A 25,160-nucleotide genomic window follows, 5' to 3' on the forward strand; every position below is an offset into this window, starting at 1 on the left:
GGATGAGGAGGAGCAGAGGGGAGTATTTCTAGATGTTTTTGTGTTTTTATTAACTGGTTGATTTCCTTTAAGTATAAGTTAATTTGATTGACTTTGTGATCTAACTAAATTTTTGTGCCAAAACAAGGAAACCATATAATTTCACAAAAATTTTTGCAACTGTATGCTCCATAGAAATAAGACATTTTTGTTCCCAGATTTGTTATTTTGAAACCTTTAGCTTTGACTCGCTGCTAGGTGACCAGACACAGGTCGGAGTATTTTTAGCTCTCAGGAATGTCCACAATACAAAACGTGCTTAATCTATTTCAACATAATAAAATATATTGCCAAAGTTGCTCGTTGCTTCTGATCCCTATTTACATGACCAGTAGGGCAGTAGCCGTGATTACCCAAGCCCCAACTAGGAGGTTGTATAAAACAGAGATTGTGAGATAAGCAGCGATACACTTATCCAGGAGAGACCACAAGAGAACATGCTTCTAGCTACAGATCTTCTCCTCCTCGTCATACTATGTCTGGTCTGGACAATATGGTGGAAACGAAAACCTAAAGCTCAACCAAATCTTCCCCCCGGTCCTCCGCCACTACCAGTGATCGGTAACATTCTCGAAGTGAATCCTAAGGAGCTGGTGCACTCGTTCAAAAAGGTATCTAATGGGGGTTCACAATAGAAATGTAATTTAACACAAAAATTTGCACAAAAATAGTTATTTCAAAAAATACCACTTCACAAGGGTCGTAGAATTTGTAAACAGGGGCCCAATTTTATGCAGAAACAGCTATTCCTTTTATTGCATTTCAGCTTTGCTCAAATCGACAGAAATGAGATAAAAGTTGAAAAATTTGAATATTTATGCTCATTAAAGGGGTTTTCCCACGAAAGAAAATTCTCCAATCTCAACCCCCTAGTGATGTTTACACAATACAGATCATTTTTAACCCTTTACTTTACAATTTGACAAGTTTTATTGCTGTTTTAGCTCCTATCACTGAGTGATGGTCAGTGTAAGATTCCAGAGTGTGAATGGTGACTCTCTAAGCAGACACTTCATGATCCCTTTAGTTCTGTGAGCTGACAATGTGGACTGATAGAGACAGGTTGGACTTGCTGCATTTTTGTTAATAGCAGTGAATTAGAGAATGTGTTATTTTGTTATCCTGAGTACATTTAAGTAACTTGTCCCCGTGGGAGGAATAAGGTTTGCCTTGGCAACTGTTAGATCTAACAGTGGCTGCCATTAAAAGATGCTTTTTGGTCCTGCCTTATGCTGGCCTGAAATGGACCTTAATTATGGTGCTGGTCCAGGTCATGTTGATAATGGGTTAAGTTTTGAATAATTAACCAGATTCAGGTTTTTGCTGTTCGGGAACAATGCCAAAAATGTTTAATTTTTAACGGCAGATTCTTCAATTATGCTTTATTTTTCCCTTGTTCACATGTGGGATTCATCCTAAAACACTTAATTTTGTAAAAAAAATCTATTTTTTCTAAAAATTATGGGGGTCATTTACTAAGGGCCCGATTCGCGTTTTCCCGACGTGTTACCCGAATATTTCCGATTTGCGCCGATTTTCCCTGAATTGCCCCTGGCTTTTGGCACACACGATCGTATTGTGGCGCATCAGCGCTGGCATGCACGCGATGGAAATTGGGGGGGCGTGGCCGAACGAAAACCCGACGGATTCGGAAAAACCGCCGCATTTAAAAAATGCACCAGGAAGAGATCAGTGAACTCCGACGCAACTCTGCGGACCTCGGCGCAGCAGCGACACCGGGTGGACTTTGGGCGCAGGACCTTCATGAATCGCCGGAAGACCCGAATGCTCGTCAGAGAAGCCGCCGCTGGAACGCGAATGGACTGGGTAAGTAAATGTGCCCCAATGTGACATCATAGATTTGCCCACAATGCTACCCATGTGGTCAATTACACTTTAACTCTATAGGTGAACATGAACTATCCATAGCTGTTGGAGTCTCCCACATACGTAGATGTTCTGCTTAATTCTGATTGCATGACACATTATTGTATCTGTAATACAAGAGTGGTCATTGATGGCAGGTTCTCTCGACCAGGTGGGAGTCATCACCTCCACTTATAAAGTTATTTTCATCTGGTTGCAATCTCCAAGCAATATTTGTATAAATAAGATACAAAGAAAGACCTTTCTCTGGCCTTCAATGACCTAATATAGGAGCCACCATGGACCTGAAGCAAAGCCAAAATGTATCTATCTTCAGAAGATATTGAAACAGGGGCGTAACTACAGGGGTAGCAGCCATAGCAGCTGCTATGGGGCCTGCAGTGTCAGGGGGCCCCAACATCTGGAATATTTTGTGTGAATATGCTATGTATGTATTTGTGATGTGTATATGCTGTATGTCTGTGTATATGATGCATGGGGTTATATGGTAGTGTATGTATGTGTGTACATATGGACTATATATACTGTGTATATATTTTTTAAGGGATAAGTGGGGCCCCATTCAGAAATCCACAATGGGGCCCTGCCTTTCCTAGTTACGCTACTGTATTGAAACAATTATTGTCCTAGGTACATCACAAATTTGTGAAATTTGACCTTAATTTTGATTACTTCTCAAGTTCCAGGACAAGTATGGCCCAATATTCACCGTATACTTTGGATCTAAGCCAACGGTCATGCTATGTGGATACGATGTGATACAGGAAGCCTTGGCAGACAACAAGGATGTATTCAGTGGAAGAGGGAGGATGCCACTGCATGAATTTTCTCTGAAGGGATACGGTAAGATGACATCTCAGAACTTGGAGTTTTTCTGTGAACACGAATCATATTTCAGAAGCCAATGAGTATCTTCTCTTCCAGGAATCATAGTCAGCAATGGCGAGCGCTGGAGACAGATGAGACGCTTTGCACTTACCACCCTTAGGAACTTCGGGATGGGTAAGAGGAGTATAGAAGAGAGAATCCAGGAGGAGGCGCAATTTCTTGTGGAGGAATTTAGAAAAACTGAAGGTATGGAAACACTTAAAGGACATCTACCACCGGGATGAAGGACTGTAAACCAGGCACACTGACATACTGGTGTGCGCCCGTTTTTTTAAGCCATTTGCTATGAGAAATATAAAATTTGAATTTAAAGGCAAAGTATACTAAAGTATAATTGTGCTACAATGTCTAACTGCATGCAAACAAGAAATATGTATAGATAAATTAATCTACCACCGGGATGAAGGATTGTGCATCAAGCACACTGACATACTGGTGCTCTTCTTTTAGCTTCTTATGCCTTGGTTTTTAAAGAAAAACTTTATTATGCAAATGAGCATAACACCATGGGTGTTAATGAAGCCTGAAGCCTCTCAGACACTTTGCATAATGTTTAAAACCAGGCTACAAGCAGCTGAAAGAAGAGCAGATCGTCCAGAGGGGGCGCACACCAGTATGTCAGTGTGCTTGATGCACAATCCTTTATCCCGGTGGTAGATTAATTTATCTATACATATTTCTTGTTTGCATGCAGTTAGACATTGTAGCACAATTATACTTTAATATACACTCACCGGCCACTTTATTAGGTACACCTGTCAAACTGCTCGTTAACACTTAATTTCTAATCAGCCAATCACATGGCGGAAACTGGGATTTTCACGCACAACCATCTCTAGGGTTTACAGAGAATGGTCCGAAAAAGAAAAAACATCCAGTGAGCGGCAGTTCTGTGGGCGGAAATGCCTTGTTGATGCCAGAGGTCAGAGGAGAATGGGCAGACTGGTTCGAGCTGATAGAAAGGCAACAGTGACTCAAATCGCCACCCGTTACATCCAAGGTAGGCAGAAGAGCATCTCTGAACCCACAGTACCTCGAACTTTGAGGCAGATGGGCTACAGCAGCAGAAGACCACACCGGGTGCCACTCCTTTCAGCTAAGAACAGGAAACTGAGGCTACAATTTGCACAAGCTCATGGAAATTGGACAGTAGAAGATTGGAAAAACGTTGCTTGGTCTGATGAGTCTCGATTTCTGCTGCGACATTCAGATGGTAGGGTCAGAATTTGGCGTCAACAACATGAAAGCGCGGATCCATCCGGCCTTGTATCAGCGGGTCAGGCTGGTGGTGGTGGTGTCATGGATCCATCCTGCCTTGTATCAGCGGCTCAGGCTGGTGGTGGTGGTGTCATGGTGTCTTTGGGCCCCTTGGTACAACGCCACAGCCTACCTGAGTATTGTTGCTGACCATGTCCATCCCTTTATGAGCACAATGTACCCTGTAACATCTGATGGCTACTTTCAGCAGGATAATGCGCCATGTCATAAAGCTGGAATCATCTCAGACTGGTTTCTTGAACATGACAATGAGGTCACTGGACACAAATGGCTCCACAGTCCCCAGATCTCAATCCAATAGAGCATCTTTGGGATGTGGTGGAACGGGAGATTCGCATCATGGATGTGCAGCCGACAAATCTGCGGCAACTGTGTGATGCCATCATGTCAATATGGAGCAAAATCTCTGAGGAGCTTCCAGCACCTTGTTGTATCTATGCCACGAAGAATTGAGGCAGTTCTGAAGGCAAAAGGGGGTCCAACCCGTTACTAGCATGGTGGACCTAATAAAGTGGCCGGTGAGTGTACTTTGCCTTTATATTCAAATGTTATATTTCTCATAGCAAATGGCTTTAAGAAATGGGTCTTCCCATTCGAGAAAATGAAATCTTATTGTTTTGATAATAAAAAGTTATTTAATTTTCCAATATACTTTCTGTATCCATTCATCACGGTTTTCTAGATTCTCTGCTTGCTGTCATTGTGACCAGAAGCTTTCTATAGAGCTAGAAAACCGCGATGAATGGATACAGAAAGTATATTGGAAAATTCTGGAACCTTTTATAATACTAACAATAATATTAATTTGCTGTAACTTGCTTTAAGTACAACCACCTAAGACCTGGATAAGCGATGGCTCACGGATATTGACTGAAGGTGTTGATATTTATGGACATCTAATGTCCCATGGTCATACATTATTGTTACATATAGACAATCCAGATTACTTTAGACAATATTTTGGCTGGGCACTTATGTATTTTCAATGAGACAATGGGGCATATTCATATGGGTATATATGGCATATGGGTATGATAGCCCACCGGACCGGACCAATTGAAGGTAAGCGCGTCCCAAGCGACACTTTTATTGTTTTAAATGCGGCGGTTTTTCCGAATCCGTCGGGTTTTCGCTCGGCCACGCCCCCCGATTTCCGTCGCGTGCATGCCGGCGCCGATGCGACACAATCCGATCGCGTGCGCCAAAAACCCGGGGCAATACAGGGAAAATCGGCGCAAATCGGAAATATTCGGGTAACACGTCGGGAAAACGAGAATTGGGCCCTTAGTAAATGACCCCCAGTGAGTCAGTCGTCTGCGCGGCGTTTGTTCTACGCTCGTCCGGCCGCTCTCCCCCCCCCCCCCCCTTCACTCCGCACTGGTGTGAAGTTGGCAGATTATTTACATACTTTGCACTTCTGCAAACAAAAAGGTCCTTTGACCTAAGTGAAAACGATTTTATTAAAATGTAACTTTTATTGATCGTTTATTTTAAACCATAAGGAATATTTTCCAATGTGTAGGAACAAGCAAAAAAATATTAAAAATAGGAATGGTGGGAAAAGAAATTGAATTTTCAATTTCCAAACACTTATTGGGTTCGCTCCCTTTTGTGTTTTGCAATTTCTCATTCATTCCCGCTCCTATTTCTGCTATCATTGCAGCCATTCAATGCCTCTGTGTTCTGGCATTGTTGGCTCTTTCTAATCCTCAAACACCACTCATTCTAAAATTGCACACATTCAAACAGCCCCCCCGACATGTTTCGGCATGAAATGCCGTCTTCAGGGGGTAACGGGGCTGATCTGAGGCAGATTGTGGCAAATAATCGCAAGTGCTAGCAATAAGCAATATTGACGTGCTCAGAGGTCCTGATAAATATGCCCCAATGGGTGTAAGACACTTCCATACACTGACTACTTATGTACCGTGAGATCAGAGGGACAGGCCGATGCTTCCTTCCCCCAATATTTTCTGTTGCCGAAAAAGTCTGCAGATCCCCCTATCATAAGATCATCGATTTGAATGCTTTTATCGTTACGTGTATTAGCTGCACCATCCGTTCCAAAACGTCCCTCTATTCGCAGTTGGCAGAAAAGGTGGAATTGTTTTGTGTGTGTGTGAACTGTGGCTTAGGTTTCTCCTGTGTTTGGACTTATGGAGCCACACTCTGCTCCCTGCACTGCAGCCCTGTCCTGCAAGGGTTACTAGTCTGATGGACAGCTGCTGCTGGAGCCATGTCCGGGAACTGCCTTATACACCTACCTGCTCCCATCAGACCTTGCTGGTTATTCAGTCTCCCGGTTCTCAAGTGCTCTCACTATTGTGTTGTTTGCTATTCAATGGGGCAGATTTACTTACCCGGTCCATTCGCGATCCAGCGGCGCTTTCTCTGCAGTGGATTCGGGTCCGGCCGGGATTCACTAAGGTAGTTCCTCCGACGTCCACCAGGTGGCGCTGCTGCGCTGAAGTTCCCCGAGGCCCGCCGGAATGCACTGAAGTTCACCGGCCTATACCTAGTGAAGGTAAGCGCAAGTCCTGCGACACTTTTTTTTTTTTAAATGTGGCGGTTTTTCCGAATCCGTAGGGGTTTTCGTTCGGCCACGCCCCCTGATTTCCGTCGCGTGCATGCCAGCGCCGATGCGCCACAATCCGATCGTGTGCGCCAAAATCCCGGGGCAATACAGGGGAAATCGCTGCAAATCGGAATTATTCGGGTAACAAGTCGGGAAAACGCGAATCGGGCCCTTAGTAAATGACCCCCTATGTCTGCTTTTCCTGCCGGCCATTCTGTTTGCTATACGATTCTGTACCTTTTTCACCATCTTGGTTTGACCCGAATTTCATATATAAAAAGTTTTCTCCTCTGCTTCTACGTTCCTCTATATACCGATAAAAACGCAGATGAACTAAGAAGCCGGTTGGGATGAAGCCGCGTGTGCATCTTTTAAAAAATAAAAATTAAACGTTTTTACTATTGAAGTATTGCTTTCTATCTCTTTCGGGAGAAATTGGCGTTATCTAGTGACGAGCGGAACCTAAAGCACAAGTCGGAAGACTCCCATACCTGCACCAGTATTATCCGTGAGCTGGACAAGTAAGACCAACAAGTAAGACATCTTCCCGAGGAAAGAGTTTGGCAATAAGAGATGTTACCTCTACTCATAAACCCTGAGCTAAAGTTCTAAAGTCACCGTCCATCCATTTTCATGGTTCATCTGTGTATTTATCGGTATATAGAAGCAGAGGAGAAAACTTTTTATCTATGAAATTTTGGACTTTGTGTTATTTTCTGACTTTTGATTCCATTAATTTCCTTCTGCGCGGTGACCTTCTATTCTAGCGTGGTTTTTTTTGGTGTTTATTTTTGTTCTACTTGGTTTCGACCCGTTTTTTCTCCAATTCCACTGTCTTCCCTGTCACCTTGTACGGACACTCAGGGACTGTTAAAAAATACTATACAAGAGGGATGATGGCACTCCTTATATTCACAGAGCAGAGGGTTCAGTCATCAGGCTTTGGAGTGCATGGGTTCCATGTGTATGGAGATAAATGTCTTCAGTGGTGCTCTAATCCTCTGGATGAGAACAGAAAGTCCAATATACGAAAGGTGCAATATAGAGAATAAGGATGGCACTCACCAGACTGTAGGGCGGGGCCTCAGTCTGTCTCATGGACGAATAGGCTGGCCGCCCGCCGGGACCCACAGAATCGTGGAGGATATGTCACTATGCGACAGGTGCAGCAACCAAACACATAGAGGTAAGCCCAGCTGTTGTGTACCCATGTGGGCAAATCGCCCTTGTATTGGTTTAGGGTGCCATTAGCCTGTCACTGAACTGCCTGGTAATAGGACACGCCCCATGGAGGCGTGCTCGCGATGTCTGTCAGCATTTAAAAACCCTATGGCTTTTAATCACTTCACACTTGGGGCTGGAAGAAGCGCAGCACAGCACGAAACGGCCGTTGCCCTCTCGGGGGTATTCAGCTCCCAATCCTTCCCTTGCACTTATGTTTGTGAGTATTTGTACTTGATGCAATAAAAGAAGAAATGTATCCACATCTACAGTCTGGTGAGTGCCATCCTTATTCTCTATATTGCACCACTCAGGGACTGTTAGTTAGATTCCTGATGGTGGCATTGGTTTCGACTTTTATGTCATAATATAGAACCCGATTTCCAGTAAATTAATAGAAATACTATACCATGGGCCACATTTATCACTCGTTTTTTCTGTTGTTTTTGCGCCTTTTCATTCAGGCGCACCGTTTTTGCGATTAAACGCCAAACTAGCCGCGCAGCACAAATAACCAGCTTTCCCTCATCTATCTTACCAATCCAGATGTTTTGCTGCGCCTAATGATATTCATCACTTGCAACGTTTTCATTTAGGCGCAAAAACGGGCACAAAAACACTTCAGACCGAAGGTGGCGTTATCTGAGAAGAAAGCACTGAGCCCCTTTGCAGAAGAGCTCATTTCTAGCAGCAAAGCTCAGCCAGACACTAGAACATATAATAGATACAATTAGATACATTACAGACACTGGAACATATAATAGATACATTAGATACTCTGCAGACAGGAGCTGCAGACTCTATTTACAGTTCATCACCTTCTATTTACAAAACATTCTGCAAAACCCTGAGCTCACAGCAAGAGAGAAGAGAACTTTGCACAAGTTTGCAGATACGACATACAAGTGTCCCCCATGTAATTCTGCACAGTATCACCAGTGTGTCTGAGGGGGATATTGTGCAGAATTACAGGGGTGCAGCAGGAGACTAGCACTGGGGGATCCCCTCCAGGAGAAGCCCCTGCTGAGGAGGTCACTGGCTGCAGGGTGTCACACACCTGGGTGCTGCTGAGGAGGTCACTGGGTGCTGGGTGTCACACACCTGGGTGCTGCTGTGAGTGTTATCTTCATTCTGGGCTGTGGGAGAAGCAGAGAGGAGCTTGTAGCAGGATGACATGTAAGAGCCCGAATCTAACATTGCACCTAAACTGCGCCAAAATTGCGCCTAAACTGTGTTAATGTAAAGTGATTAATAAGAGGCTGGAAATTACCTTATCACAGATGGTTGTAGCTTGTGATAATTCTGGCAAAACAGTGCGCCTGAATTTAGGCGCAACTACTACACTTAGGCGCACAAAAGTGATAAATGTGGCCCCATGTCTTCTATTACTATAATTGAGCCTCAGATATTTACAAAAAAACTATAAAAAGCGGTCTAATGTAGGGTCAACTCATAGAACAAGTGTGCAGCCTCACTAGTGCAATAGGTATTCATGTAAATATTTTATTTCTCACTCTATAGGGAAATTGTTTGACCCGACGTTTCTCCTCGGTTGTGCCGTAGCCAACATCATCTGCTCTATTGTATTTGGGAAGAGGTCTGATTACAAAGATGAACGTTTTCTGTTTCTTCTGAAAACCATCTCGGGGGCTCTTCGGTTTATGAGTTCTGGATGGGGTTTTGTAAGTACTAATATACACTTTTTGTCGTACAGCTCTTGTGCCGCCTCTATCCTGACTGATTTTATATTGTAGGTTTTCTACTACCTCGGAAGAATCATGTTCTATATGCCTGGTCCTCACCAGAAAGGTCTTTTGCATCTGACCAACCTCAAAGCATTTGTTCTAGAGAAGGTGGAGGAAAGTCTGAGAACACTTGACCCGGACTCTACGAGACACTTTATAGATTGTTTCCTGGTTAAGATGCAGGAGGTAGGAGGTCATAACCTTATACTGCAAGATGAAGACTTTAAATTGGTTGACTCTTAGGTGCCACCATGGTCCACAACTATAATCCCGAGACATCATCCTCCTAAACATGATCTCCATGTATAAATATAATAAAAATAAAAATAATAATAAAAATAATAAAAATTTGTTGTTGAACAGGATCAACAAAATCCTGATACAGAATTTCATCATGAGAATCTTGTAGCATCTTCCATGAACTTGTTCTTTGCGGGAACTGAGACCACCAGCACCACCCTACGATATGGCTTCCTGATTCTCCTAAAATATCCAGAAATTCAAGGTACATGACTTAAAATCATATAAAACTTATGATACATTGGGGCAGAATTACTTACCCGGTCCATTCACGATCCAGCAGCGCGTTCTGTGCGGTGGATTCGGGTCTTCCGGCGATTCACTAAGGCAGTTCCTCCGCCGTCCACCAGATGTCGCTGCTGAGCTGAAGTTCCCTGAGGTCCGCCGGAATGCACGACCCTATACCTGGTGAAGGTAAGCGCGATTCCCGCAACACAATTTTTTTTTTAAATGCGGCGGTTTTTCCGAATCCGTCGGGTTTTTGTTCGGCCACGCCCCCCGATTTCCGTCGCGTGCATGCCGGCACCGATGCGCCACAATCCGATCGCGTGCGCCAAAATACAGGCAATACAGGGAAAATCGGCACAAATCGGAAATATTCGGGTAACACGTCGGGAAAACGCGAATTGGGCCCTTAGTAAATGACCCCCATTAGCTCTATAGCCAACATTTTCCTCTTGTAATCATGCAGACCAATAAACTCAAAATATTTTTCCTGTCTAGCGAAGATCCATGATGAAATTGATCGTGTGATAGGTGATCGACAACCATCAATAGAGGATCGTTCCAAGATGCCTTACACTGATGCGGTAATCCATGAGATCCTAAGGTTCATTGATATTGTTCCCACTGGGGTTCCCCATTCTCCAACAGAGGATATCTCACTTCGTGGCTATACTATCCCTAAGGTAAACATTGCGGCTTTCGACAATACCAATATGTAACCTGAGCACTAAAACTTTCAGCTACTAAGACTTGGTTCACACCATGTATGGGCAGTAGGTTTTTGTACAGAGATAGCAAAAATTGAGTACATAAATGTCTACCTTGAATTCCACTGCAAAAATTTGTACGACATATCGTATATACTCCAGTATAAGCTGTCCCAAATATAAGCCTAGGCTCCTAATTTCACCACAAAAAAATGAGAAAACCTATTGACACGAGTATAAGCCTAGGGTGCGAAACACATTGATAACAGTCTGACCCCAGTATATAGCCAGCCACTCCCCTGAGTATAGCCACTTCAGCCCACCTGCCTCAAGTATATAGCCAGCTCCAGTATATAGCCAGCTCTATGCTGAACACATACCTGCCACTGCCGAAAGGAAGAAAATATCTGCAAGGGGCGTCGGAAAGGTGAGTATTGACTTTCTCTTTTTTTTTTTTTTTTTTAAATAAGAGACAAAGGGTATTTGGTTTCCAGCTCACCATTCGTTGTCCACCGGCTGTGCGGGTTGCTGGCTCCGGGACTTTGAGATCAGGAATAAGAAATGCAACTTTTTCTTATTCCTGATCTCTTTTTTTTTTTACTTGAGCATAAGCTGAGTTTGGGGTTTTCAGCACATATGCTCGGCTTGTACTCAAGAATAAGAGTACAGGCGGTCCCCTACTTAAGAACACTCGACTTACATATGACCCCTAGTTACATACAGACCTCTGGATGTTGGTAATTTCCTGTACTTTAGTCCTAGGCTACAATGATCAGCTGTAACAGTTATCACAGGTGTCTGTAATGAAGCTTTGTTGTTAATCCTGGTTCTTATGACAACCCAACATTTTTAAAATCCAATTGTCACAGAGACCAAAAAAGCTCTGTCTGGGATTACAATGATAAAATATACAGTTCCGACTTACATACAAACTCAACTTAAGTACAAACCTACAGACCCTATCTTGTATGTAACCCGGGGACTGCCTGTATTTCCCAGAGAGAGAAAAATAAGCTAGGTTGGTTTAGAAAATGTAAATCTAATGTGTATGTGCACATTTGAAGGGGATGACCAATTGACCTTATGTTTTGGGGACAGGATATTAAGTAATTTACCAATATACATCTATTACTAGTTCTGCTCCACTTTCTTCATATGTAAAGTGAAGCCTCCTGTCCTCAGCAGCCAGAGATTCCTGACCATAAAATGGGCGCAGATGGAGGGTCATGTGATCTCTATCTGTCCATGAGCAATCGCCCTGCCAGGACCTTATTATAGTACATATGAATATAACATTAAGGTCCTGGCAAGTCATTTACTTTCGTCGCCATATAATTTAACCTCCACAATAGTTAAAACATAAGACCGTCAGCACTTTTTCCCAAGCATAATATTTGTCTTAATTTTTTTCTGTACAGATAAAAAAAAAAAATCTAATCTTCTTTGTTTAGGGCACAGATGTGTTCCCATTATTGACCACTGTCCCGCCCATCCCGGCATGCGCGCAACGAAATCCGGGGGCAATTCAGGTACAATCGGCGCGAATCGGAAATATTCGGGTAACACGTCGGGGAAAACGCGAATCGGGCCCTTAGTAAATGACCCCCAATATGTATGTGTGTGTGTCCAATTGAGTGAGGGCAAATATGGAATGTGAGCTGTGATAAAGTCTGCTGAGTGAGCCATACCTTATAATAGGGTGCAGGTAGTGCCATTTGGACCTGTTCACTCAAGGACTATAGTGTGAACACAGCCACCCTTGTGGCTAAACTATAGTCCTAATACTAACCACATCAGGAGTGTGGAATGAATATACAGTCTATACTATCTAAGACTTACCTCTGAGACAATCAAGTGGCCACTTGAGACCACAGACTTGCGGCCTCTCAACTCAAATCACTATAGACATCTTGTTACCACACACTCAACATTGCTATGAGCATAGCTGGTTCATGCTCTACCTGTATACATATCTGTGTGTGTACAGAGAATGGTCCGAAAAAGAAAAAACATCCAGTGAGCGGCAGTTCTGTGGGCGGAAATGCCTTGTTGATGCCAGAGGTCAGAGGAGAATGGGCAGACTGGTTCGAGCTGATAGAAAGGCAACAGTGACTCAAATCGCCACCCGTTACAACCAAGGTAGGAAGAAGAGCATCTCTGAACGCACAGTACGTCGAGCTTTGAGGCAGATGGGCTACAGCAGCAGAAGACCACACCGGGTGCCACTCCTTTCAGCTAAGAACAGGAAACTGAGGCTACAATTTGCACAAGCTCATCGAAATTGGACAGTAGAAGATTGGAAAAACGTTGCCTGGTCTGATGAGTCTCAATTTCTGCTGCGACATTCGGATGGTAGGGTCAGAATTTGGTACAACAACATGAAAGCATGGATCCATCCTGCCTTGTATCAACGGTTCAGGCTGGTGGTGGTGGTGTCATGGTGTCTTTGGGCCCCTTGGTACAACGCCACAGCCTACCTGAGTATTGTTGCTGACCATGTCCATCCCTTTATGAGCACAATGTACCCTGTAACATCTGATGGCTACTTTCAGCAGGATAATGCGCCATGTCATAAAGCTGGAATCATCTCAGACTGGTTTCTTGAACATGACAATGAGGTCACTGGACACAAATGGCCTCCACAGTCACCAGATCTCAATCCAATAGAGCATCTTTGGGATGTCGTGGAACGGGAGATTCGCATCATGGATGTGCGGCCGACAAATCTGCGGCAACTGTGTGATGCCATCATGTCAATATGGAGCAAAATCTCTGAGGAGCTTCCAGCACCTTGTTGTATCTATGCCACGAAGAATTGAGGCAGTTCTGAAGGCAAAAGGGGGTCCAACCCGTTACTAGCATGGTGTACCTAATAAAGTGGCCGGTGAGTGTATGTCCACCTTTTCACAAAATGTATCATTTAGATTCAATCTTAATTTCCGAATAAAATTTCAACTATATTCTCTTCCCTCGTAGGAAAACGGATATGTCCAGGAGAAGGTTTAGCTCGTATGGAGATCTTCCTATTCTTTACCACTCTCCTCCAGAAGTTTACCATGACCACGGAGACATCTATAGAGGACTTAGATCTAAGCCCCGAGTTAAGCCGAGCCGTCCACCTGCCCCGTTTCTACAAAATGTCCGCTGTTCCTCGTCATTAACGTTTTTTTTTTATCTGTTACGATCCCTGCATGACTTATCGCCGCTGCTACCACCACAATTTTATAGATATCAGCTTGAAAATTTTTATATTATTTATTGTAAGCAGTTTCTCAAAGTTATAGGAGATAAGGTTCGAAAAAAAGTGTCAGTCGATCAGTTCCAACTCAACAAATTATGGAACAAAATTGCTCTCAAATACAAATATGGCAGCCAAAATAAATGTCTGGTGGCAGCCCGTCCCTCATCCTAGCCCCACCCCCATAAATGTAGATAATAAAAAGGATGCCCAAGATCTAAAGGAAATCTACCATCTGTTAAAGATAAACCAGGTAGAGAGAACAGAAAAACACAACAGGAGAGGACGGCGCCATGTGGAATATCGTAGGGATCACTGGATGGTGATAGAGAAGAATACTGCTCACCTGAGAGCACCTTGTTACGGTGCGATTTGCAGCCCAATCTGGGGAAGGGTCCCAGGTCGTATGGCAAATCAATGCCAGTAGTTAAAGTAGATGAGTGACTTGGACTAGAAGCTCCCACAGCTCCAAAAACCCCAGAAACCACAAAATGAGGCCGGTATAAACAATCGAGTGAAAAATCGAAAAATAGGGGGGAGAAGTTAACGTGGGGCGCTAATCGGCCAATGAGTGTCCACAATAGTGATAAATAGTTGGAAATATTCAGTTTTCTATTTAATGAAAATACTTTTATTATAAAATAAATAAACAGGAATAGAAAAATCTTAAAATACACTGATAAAAATAATGAGGCACATTTACTTACCTGGCCACAGTAGTTTCCGAAATACGAAGTGTCCGGCGATCATGCAGTCCGGCGAGATTTACTAAAATCGTGCGCCCGATATCCTGCATGTGTCGCTTCCCCGCTCAGGTCCCTGGAGTTCACCTTCTTCTTCCTGGTGCATGTTAGTGCATTGTCCGTGTATAATGTGCTGTGCAGGGAGTGACTAAGATCTTGCGCCTGATATCCTGCATGTGTCGCTTCCCCGCTCAGGTCCCCGGAGTTCACCTTCTTCTTCCTGGTGCATGTAAGTGCATTGTCCGTGTATAATGTGCTGTGCGGGGAGTCACTAAGATCGTGCACCAGATATCCTGCATGTATCGCTTCCCCGCTCAGGTCCCTGGAGTTCACCTTCTTCTTCCTGGTGCATGTAAGTGCATTGTCCGTGTATAATGCGCTGTGCGGGGAGTCACTAAGATCCTGCGCCTGATATCCTGCATGTGTCGCTTCCCCGCTCAGGTCCCCGGAGTTCACCTTCTTCCTGGTGCATGTAAGTGCATTGTCCGTGTATAATGCGCTGTGCGGGGAGTCACTAAGATCGTGCGCCCGATATCCTGCATGTGTCGCTTCCCCGCTCAGGTCCCTGGAGTTCACCTTCTTCTTCCTGGTGCATGTAAGTGCATTGTCCGTGTATAATGTGCTGTGCGGGGAGTCACTAAGATCCTGCGCCCGATATCCTGCATGTGTCGCTTCCCCGCTCAGGTCCCCGGATTTCACCTTCTTCTTCCTTGGTGCATGTAAGTGCATTGTCCGTGTATAATGCGATGTGCGGGGAGTCACTAAGATCCTGCGCCCGATATCCTGCATGTGTCACTTCCCCGCTCAGGTCCCTGGAGTTCACCTTCTTCTTCCTGGTGCATGTAAGTGCATTGTCCGTGTATAATGCGCTGTGCGGGGAGTCACTAAGATCGTGCATCCGATATTCTGCATGTGTCGCTCCCCGCTCAGGTCCCCGGAGTTCATGTAAGTGTATCAAACGGCACCCACCCCACCCACCCCCGATTTTTGTCACATGAAAGCCAGCCCAATTGTGACACATTCCCCAGTTAAATACCCATCACAGCGGCGCAAATCCCGGAAATGTCTTATTTCAGAAGAAGGTGCGATTGGCGGTACCCTTAGTAAATAAGTCCCAAAATATGTCTAGGTAAAGCGTTTCGGTTAAAAAATATATAAACCATGGATACTCATAGATTCAGGGCCGCCTCCTAAAATCAACTTTTAAAATTATGCCAATGAGCCAAGAGGGCTCTGGGAGGTACTTAAGGATGATAAATTGTATGTATTTATAATCCTCTACATGGATGATAATAGACTTTTTTTATATTTCTGTTTTTGTTAAATTAAAATATTTAAAAGCCTCAATCAGGAAGGTCCTCCTGAAAATTGGACTGTTGTTTCTTATATCAACCCGGGTCTACACATTGGGGGTCATTTACTAAGGGCTCGATTTGCGTTTTCCCAACGTGTTACCCGAATATTTCCGATTTGCGCCAATTTCCCCTGAATTGCCCTGGGATTTTGGCGCACGCGATCGGATTGTGGTGCATCGGCGCCGGCATGCACGCGACGGAAATCGGGAGGCGTGGCCGAATGAAAACCCGACGTATTCGGAAAAACCGCCGCATTTAAAAACGGAAAATGTGTCGCGGAGCTTCCACTTACCTTCACTCAGCCAGCTTCGGTGTATTCCAGTGCGTTCCGATGCTCTTCAGTGCAGCAGCGCCACCTGGACGCCGGAGGAACTGCCTTAGTGAATCCCGTCCGGACCCGAATCCACCGCAGAGAACGCGTCGCTGGATCGCGAATGGGCCAGGTAAGTAAATCTGCCCCATTGTACCAGACTATGAAATGAGAGCCAATTGAAGGCCACACCTTGAGTAGTAGTTAAAATGTTAGTCTTGTTCTTCTGCTTAGATGAAGGTACATATGGACCAGGTCCAATCGGTGTTCTGAGACAGGTGGAGAAATCTCTTGGTCTCATTACAAAATAATCACGTCCTTGACTTCTGCCTGATACAAAGTCGCCCAAACTGATGATGACGTTACATAATAGGGCATTGGTGTGCAAGACATTTCATCAAACAAGAACAAGTGGGGACACGATCTCTGCTACAATTCTTCTCACTCAAGTTTCTAATCTGTAAAATTTGGGTAAAAAATTTGAAGCCAAAAATAGAGACAAAGAAAGCTCATGGGGATTTACTATAAAAGAAATAGAGCAAGAAATTCCGGTGAGGTGACTGCTCGTCTGGTCCAGCTATGGTTAGTGCATAACCAATCTGCTCACAGTAACATGCAGACTGCTGGTGGCTCACTTCAGTTGGGGATGGGGTAGTCTTCTAGAGAATCCGGCAAAAATGCATCCGTGTCATGGAGTCCCGGCTGACCCTAAGCAAGGAGCACCTTTTTCCTTGTACATTTTAGTTGCATTATTTTGTATAGAAAACCTCAAGCAGAGCAGAATTTATCACAGTATACATCTGCAGTAAACATCTGCAATGTGTTCTTCACACACATATATATTGTTCTTCACATGCTATTTTGGGCGCACCGTTCCGCGCGTATCTTCCGACAGGTAAGCAGATGTGCCGAACATCTGTAATCTATTCTGCACTGTGTTCTGCACTGTGTTTTTCTCTTAAATGATCCTGTGTTCACTGTTTTCACTGTGTTCACTGGTTTTATTCTATTCTTCACTGTTCTTCACATCTGCTAACTTGTCGGGAGATAATATACACGGGGAACAGTGAAGAATAGATCGCAGATGTTTGCAACTTATCAGAAGACATTATTTTTCAATTAAATAACACATTTTAATCCCAAACCATGGTCCCTTTGAAAAATGCTCGAGTCTCCCATTGACTCGCGCGTGAAAAATGCACCGAAAACGCAAAAAAACGCTAACAACACACGCAAAAACGCTAAATACTCCAAGGAAAAATGGAACAAAACGCAGCCAAAAACGTCAGTTTTTCACGTATTGCACCCTGACGTGAAACGCAACGCTAGTGTGGAAGGGGCCTAAGTGCCCTCTCCACAAACTGCTCGTCCTCCTCGATTTTGAATTAAAAAACTCCTCCCACCTCCCTCCTCTACACTGCTTCTTGCTCCGCCTCCCTACATACTCTTGCGGGCCGAGCAAGTGATTCGCGCGATTACGCTGTCCGCATCAGATCGCGGACATGCGCAGATAGGAGTGGAGAAGCACTGACCGTCTCCAGTCTATCTGCGCATGCTGTGGGTTCAGCACAGGGTTGGACAGGTCTGTAAGAGTATGTAGGGAGGCGGAGCAAGAAGCAGTGTAGCGGAGGGAGGTGGGAGGAGTTTTTTAATTCAAAATCGAGGAGGATGAGCAGTTTGTGGAGGGGGCACTTACTTTGAGAAACAATGACCACGCCCAGGGGGCGACTAGGCAGGGAGCCAGGTAAAGTTTTATAAAAGTTATGCAAGTCAGAAATCTAGTGGAAACTGGATTCGGATATGCTTGGGATTGACTGTGGGCACGTGGGAGAACTTAAAAGCAGTGTTCTGGTGACAGGTTCCCTTTAATGTGTCTTGGATAGAAAACTAAAATTGAGAACGAGGACGGACATTAGTGAGGACACTCTCCTGGAACACCATGGAATATTTTGACTCTATACAATCAGTGGGGAATTTCTTTGAAGTCAATAGAGTTGACCTGGAAATCAACATGATGGAAATGGATGGCATTGATTTTGGTAGAAATTAAAAACCTCCTCTTATTGGGGCACATTTACTAAGGGTCCAAACGCCGCATTTTCCTGGGGTTTCACGTTTTTTTTCCGTTTTGTGTCGAATTGCCCCAGGTTTTTGGCGCACGCGATCGGATTGTGGCGCATGAGCGCCGGCTTGCATGCAACACAAATCGGGGGCCGTGGACGTCGGACAACCCGGCTGATTCGAACAAACTGCAGAATTTAAAAAGGAAATTGTGTCACAAGATCAGCACTTACATGCACCAGGAAGAGGAAGGTGAACTTCGGCGGATCTCAGTGGGGAAGCGACACATGCAGGAAATTGGACGCACGATCTTAGGGAATGGCGGAACACCCGAATCCTCGTCGGACATTCCTGATCGGTGGCGTCAACGGGACGGGTTAGTAAATATGCCCCATAGAGGATAAAAAAAATTCAATTTACATTCCATCATACAAATACCAAGTTGATTTTCTCAGCCTTATGGCCAAACTTATAAAATAGTGGTAGGAAACGGCCCGTAACAAAAATTCGGAAAAATATTGCTCCGGCGACGTTAGTTGATTTCCCACCAACGTCAATACGTTCAGTTTTGGTAAAAATTTGCTCTAAAACTTAGCGTCTATTTTGGATCTCCGCTGATGGTGATGCTTCATGAATATGATGTAGTAGAAGAGGCTTTAACCCCTTAATGACCAGGCCCCTTTTCCATTTTTTCACTCCCTACTTTCAAAAATCTATAAATTGCTTCACTTCATAGTGATGGTATTTCATATTCCATGCCGTGTACTGGGAAGCTGGAAAAAAATTCCAAATGCAGTCAAACTGGTGCAAAAATGCATTTTCTTGTGGGCTTGGATTTTTGCAGGTTTTACTCTTTATTCTTTGGGTCGTTATGATCACGGGGATAACAAATTTATATTGGTTTTATAATGTTTTAATATTTTACAGCACAAAATCATTTACGATAGTCGGCTCACCATATCCATATGTCATCATGCACATCTTGTATAGAAGGACAGCAAGCAGAAGAACAGCGAGGATTTAATACAGAAAGTATATTGGGAAATATCCCGACTTTTCATCACACAAACAATATTAATTATTTGCTGTAATGTCCTTAAATTGGACAACCCCTTTAAATGTTAGTCTTGTTCTTGTGCTGGGATAAAGGGACGGATGGACATACTACCCGCCCCTCCAGGGTCTGACCTGTGTTCCAGGACAATATCCTTACTCCCGGGGTCAGTCTCCAGTTCAGAAAAACATCAGACCTGGCAGCTGCGGGCAGAATCGTCCTCCGAAAAGGTCACTGTGTAGATAAGAACGCGATTGGTCAAACATGAACGCTTTGTTATGAAAAATGCTGAGACCACAGGAATAAGGGCAGCACCGTGGCTCAGTGATTAGCACTACAGCCTTGCAGCCCGGTGGCTCAGTAGTTAGCCCTACAGCCTTGCAGCCCGGTGGCTCAGTGGGTAGCACTACAGCCTTGCAGCCCTGGGGTCCTAGGATCAAGTCCCGTCCAGGTCAACATCTGCAAAGAGTTTGTATGTTCTCTCCTTGTTTGCCTGGGTTTCCTCTGGGTCCTCTGGTTTCCTCCCACACTCCAAAAACATACTGGTAGGATGATTAGATTGTGAGCCCCATGGGGACAAGGACTGATCTGGCAAGGTCTGAGTAGCGCTGCGTAATCTGTGTGCGCTATATAAATAAAGGAATTATTATAAAATACACATCAGTTTCATTCATATTTGCTAATAAGTTGTTTGTGGATAAGAAAAAACAGTTGACCAATGGGTAACACATGGACCATTTTTGCAGACTTACCCAGATTGATGATCGATGTGGATCACAAAAATGGACAATGGATTCATTGTTTACTGAACAAGAACAGCGCACGTTCATTTGTAGCCTCATTGTCAGGCCTGGCGCCAGCACCCGGCCAACCTGGGCAAGTGCCGGGAGCCCGGGGGTACTGGGGGGGGCACACTCGGGCCCCCGGATCAATTGTACCAGTGTCGCTATAAGGGTTAGGGTTAGTAGGTTAGAGTTAGGATTAGGGGTTAGGGTTAGTAGGGCTAGGGTTAGGGTTAGTAGGGTTAGGGTTAGGGTTAGTAGGGCTAGGGTTAGGGTTAGTAGGGCTAGGGTTAGGGTTAGTAGGGCTAGGGATAGGGTTAGTAGGGCTAGGGTTAGCGTTAGGGTTAGTAGGGCTAGGGTTAGGGTTAGTAGAGCTAGTGTTAGGGTTAGGGTTAGTAGGGCTAGGGTTAGGGTTAGTAGGGCTAGTGTTAGGGTTAGGGTTAGTAGGGCTAGGGTTAGTAGGGTTAGGGTTAGGCTCTGTCGCCCAGGGGCCCACTAAAACCTGGAGCCGGCCCTGCTCATTGTGCACAATATTTGAGAGGAGAAGGCTTGTTGGCTACAAAGAAAAACTCTTAAATCTTTGAGTTGAGCTCATGATAAAAGCGAGCAAAGCTAGTGCCACACCTGACCATGGTCAGTGCTGGTATTGCAGCTCAGCTGTATAGAAATGAATGGAGCTTAGTTGCAATACCACCCACTACCCATGGTCGGGTGTTTTTTGAGGAAAGCAGCCATGTTCTTCGACCCCTTTAAGTATAAATTACTTAGATTTCCACTATCATTCATTGGGACTTAGCTAATTGTATTTTAGTGCCAAAAACACGGAAATCTATACAATTTCACTTAACTTTTGCAACTGTATAGAAATAAGCCATTTTTGTCCATATGACCCTTCAGCTTTGACCAGACGCAGGTCGGAGTATTTTTAGCTCTCATGAATGTCCTCAACACAAGTATTAGGAAATACTGTAACCTCGTGTTCAGTCCATTGGTTCAGTCATATTAAAAAATATTGCCAAAAATTCTTCATTGCTCCTGATCCCTATATACATGACCAGAGGGACAAGAGCCGGGATCCCCGCTAGGAGGTTGTATAAAAGAGAGGTCCTGAGATAAGCAGCGCCTCACCTATCCAGGAGAGACCACGAGAGAACATGCTACTAGCCACAGCTCTTCTCCTCCTCGTCATACTATGGGGCAGATTTACTTACCCGGTCCATTCGCGATCCAGCGGTGCCTTCTCTGCGGTGAATTCGGGTCCGGCCGGGATTCACTAAGGTAGTTCCTCCGACGTCCACCAGGTGGCGCTGCTGCGCTGAAGTTCCCCGAGGCGCGCTGGAATGCACTCAAGTACACCGACCTACACCTGGTGAAGGTAAGTGCAAGCTCTGCGACACTTTTTGTTTTTTAAATGCGGCGGTTTTTCCGAATCCGTCGGGTTTTCGTTCGGCCACGCCCCCCGATTTCCGTTGCGCGCATGCCAGCGCCAATGGGCCAAAATCCAATCGCATGCGCCAAAATCCCGGGGCAATTCGGGAAAAATCGGTGCAAATCGGAAATATTCGGGTAACATGTCGGGAAAACGCGAATCGGGCCCTTAGTAAATGACCCCCTATGCCTGGTCTGGACAATATGGAGGAAAGGGAATCCTAAAGCTCATCCAAATCTTCCCCCCGGTCCTCCGCCACTACCAGGGATCGGTAACATGCTCAAAGTCTCAAAGTACATCCTAAGGCGCTCATTCAAGCAGGTGACTCATTTGGGTAACAATAGAAATCGGGGTTAATTCAAAAATGATATATAGGCGGTGCTCGGGTCACGTACAAGATAAGTTCTGTAGGTTTGTTCTTAAGTTGAATTTGTATGTAAGTCGGAACTGAATATTTTATCATTGTAACCCCAGACAAAAAATGTTTTGGTCTCTGTGACAATTGGATTTTGTAAGTAGGGGACCGCCTGGATTTCCAAAGTAGTTATTTCATAAGATACAACATAATTAGGATTTGTAAGATCTGTAAACCGGGGGGCCACTTCCTGGCAGTCACTAGATGTGTGGACTGATATTGTGTCCCAACCCATTTTTAACATATTGGGAGTCATTTACTAAGGGCCCGATTCGCGTTTTTGCAACGGGTTAACCAAATTTTTCCGTTTTGCGCCAATATTCCCTGTATTGCCGCGGGATTTCAGCGCACGCGATCGGATTGTGGCGCATCGGCGCCAGCATGCACGCAACGGATATCAGGGGGCGTGGCTGTAAAAAAACCTGACGGATTCGTGAAAACCGCCGTATTTTAAAAAAAAAGTGTCGAGCGGAGGACGGTGAACTTCAGTGCATTCCGATGGTCTTCAGTGCAGCAGCGACACCTGGTGGACGTCGGAGGAACTGCCTTAGTGAATCCTGGCCGGACCCGAATCCACCGCAGAGAACGCGCCGCTGGATCGCGAATGGACCGGGTAAGTACATCTGCCCCATTCAGGGGCGGACTGACCATTGTACCCACCGGGAATTTTCCCGGTGGGCCGGTCGGTCCTGGGCCGGTCCGGGGCCGGTCCGCACTCCCTCCTTACAACTTTTAACATAATCTATAGTACCGGCATCGTACGATGCCGGTACTATTGATTAGTACACAGACGCAGCACCGCTGCTTCTGCGTCTGTGTACACCCGCAGCTACACAGGTCGCGCAATTGACGTCATTGCGCGACCTGTGTAGCGTGGAGGAGGCTGACACTTACCCTGTCAGCTGTCCGGCCCTCCCTGCAGCTCCGCGGCTTGGTGTGGAGGCGCGGAGCAGTGACGTCACTATCCCGCGCCTCTACACCAAGCCACCGAAGACCGAGGGAAAGGAAGAAACCTGCTCCAAAGAGGTGAGTATGATGTTTTTTTTGTTTTTTTTTAATGATAGAATGGGGCAATAATTATGTCTGGGGCGGGGGGTGCATTAGGGCTGGCAGGGGACATAAATTATATGTCTGGGGTGGGGGGGCATTAGGGCTGGCAGGGGGCATAAATTATATGTCTGGGGTGGGGGGGCATTAGGGCTGGCAGGGGGCATAAATTATATGTCTGGGGTGGGGGGGGCATTAGGGCTGGCAGGGGGCATAAATTATATGTCTGGGGTGGGGGGCATTAGGGCTGGCAGGGGGCATAAATTATATGTCTGGGGCAGGGGGGCATAAATTATATATCTGGGGCAGGGGGGCATTAATTATATGTCTGGTACGGGGGGGGGCATTAGGGCTGGCAGGGGGCATAAATTATATATCTGGGGCGGGGGGGGTCATTAGAGCTGGCAGGGGGCATAAATTATATGTCTGGGGCGGGGGGGGGGTCATTAGAGCTGGCAGGGGGCATAAATTATATGTCTGGGGCGGGGGGGGGCATTAGGGCTGGCAGGGGGCATAAATTATATGTCTGGGGCAGGGGGGCATAAATTATATGTCTGGGGCGGGAGGGGGCATTAGGGCTGGCAGGGGGCATAAATTATATGTCTGGGGCGGGGCGGCATTATTCTATATCTGGGGCTGGCAGGGGGCATTAATCTATATCTGGGGTAGGCTGGGAGTATAAACTCTATGTTTTGGGTAGATTGGGGGCATAAATTCTATGTCTGGGGTAGGTTGGGGGCATAAATTCTATGTCTGGGGCAGGCTGGAGCCATTAATTCTTTTTCTGGGGTGGGATGGGGCCATTAATTCTATGTCTGGGGCAGGCTTGGGGCATTAATTTTATGACTGGGGTATGCTGGGGCCATTATTATTACACCTGGGTCATAGTCGGAGCTCTATCAATACTGGGGTGGGGTGGGGGGGTAAAGGAGGTTTCAGGAGAGAATATCCTTACCATTATGGGGCACTATTTGTGTGGTACTAATATTCTTTGGGGCACAGTATTGGTGGTAGCAGAAGAAGGGACAATGGGAAAGTGCAGAACATAAGACGTCTGTGTGGTAAACTCTGCAGGAAAGCTGTGTACCAGGAGGAGGAGACAAGGTGATGGAGGAACTAATGGAGAAGATGAGGAACGAGAACAATCCGAGGAAACGTCACCTGATGTCACTGGATGCAAAAGGTGAGGATCTCATGTGTTTTCTGTAGCTGCATATGATACATACTGATTTTTTGCATGTTCGCTTCTGTGTATATATGTAGTATTATAGTAGTTATATTCCTGTACATAGGTTGTAGTATTATAGTAGTTATATTCTTGTACATAGGGGGCAGTATTATAGTAGTTATATTCCTGTACATAGGGGCAGTATTATAGTAGTTATATTCCTGTACATAGGGGGCAGTATTATAGTAGTTATATTCCTGTACATAGGGGGCAGTATTATAGTAGTTATATTCCTGTACATAGGTTGTAGTATTATAGTAGTTATATTCTTGTACATAGGGGGCAGTATTATAGTAGTTATATTCCTGTACATAGGGGCAGTATTATAGTAGTTATATTCCTGTACATAGGGGGCAGTATTATAGTAGTTATATTCTTGTACATAGGGGGCAGTATTATAGTAGTTATATTCCTGTACATAGGGGGCAGTATTATAGTAGTTATATTCTTGTACATAGGGGGCAGTATTATAGTAGTTATATTCTTGTACATAGGGGCAGTATTATAGTAGTTATATTCCTGTACATAGGGGGTAGTATTATAGTAGTTATATTCCTGTACATAGGGGGCAGTATTATAGTAGTTATATTCCTGTACATAGGGGGCAGTATTATAGTAGTTATATTCTTGTAC

General features: G+C 44.9%; 2 protein-coding genes across 2 annotated transcripts in view; both read left to right on the forward strand.

Annotated features, from left to right (window-relative positions):
* The first annotated feature begins 465 nt into the window (after positions 1 to 465).
* On the forward strand, positions 466 to 14,026 carry LOC140077509 (cytochrome P450 2B11-like). The gene is made up of 9 exons (XM_072124755.1): positions 466 to 650; positions 2,607 to 2,769; positions 2,851 to 3,000; positions 9,410 to 9,570; positions 9,643 to 9,819; positions 9,997 to 10,138; positions 10,657 to 10,841; positions 12,317 to 12,394; positions 13,913 to 14,026. The coding sequence occupies exons 1-9, from the start codon at positions 477 to 479 to the stop codon at positions 14,024 to 14,026; spliced, it is 1,344 nt and encodes a 447-aa protein (XP_071980856.1). The 5' UTR covers positions 466 to 476.
* Positions 14,027 to 18,450: 4,424 nt separating this feature from the next.
* Positions 18,451 to 25,160, forward strand: part of LOC140077510 (cytochrome P450 2B11-like) — a 35,919-nt gene continuing 29,209 nt past the window's right edge. Inside the window, exons 1-2 of the mRNA XM_072124756.1 lie at positions 18,451 to 18,550; positions 22,052 to 22,158. Of these exons, the coding sequence (XP_071980857.1) occupies positions 18,451 to 18,550; positions 22,052 to 22,158 (207 nt within the window). The remainder of the gene's footprint in view (positions 18,551 to 22,051; positions 22,159 to 25,160) is intronic.

The sequence above is a fragment of the Engystomops pustulosus genome, chromosome 9 (genome assembly GCF_040894005.1).
Source record: "Engystomops pustulosus chromosome 9, aEngPut4.maternal, whole genome shotgun sequence".
Classification (NCBI taxonomy): Eukaryota; Metazoa; Chordata; class Amphibia; order Anura; family Leptodactylidae; genus Engystomops; species Engystomops pustulosus.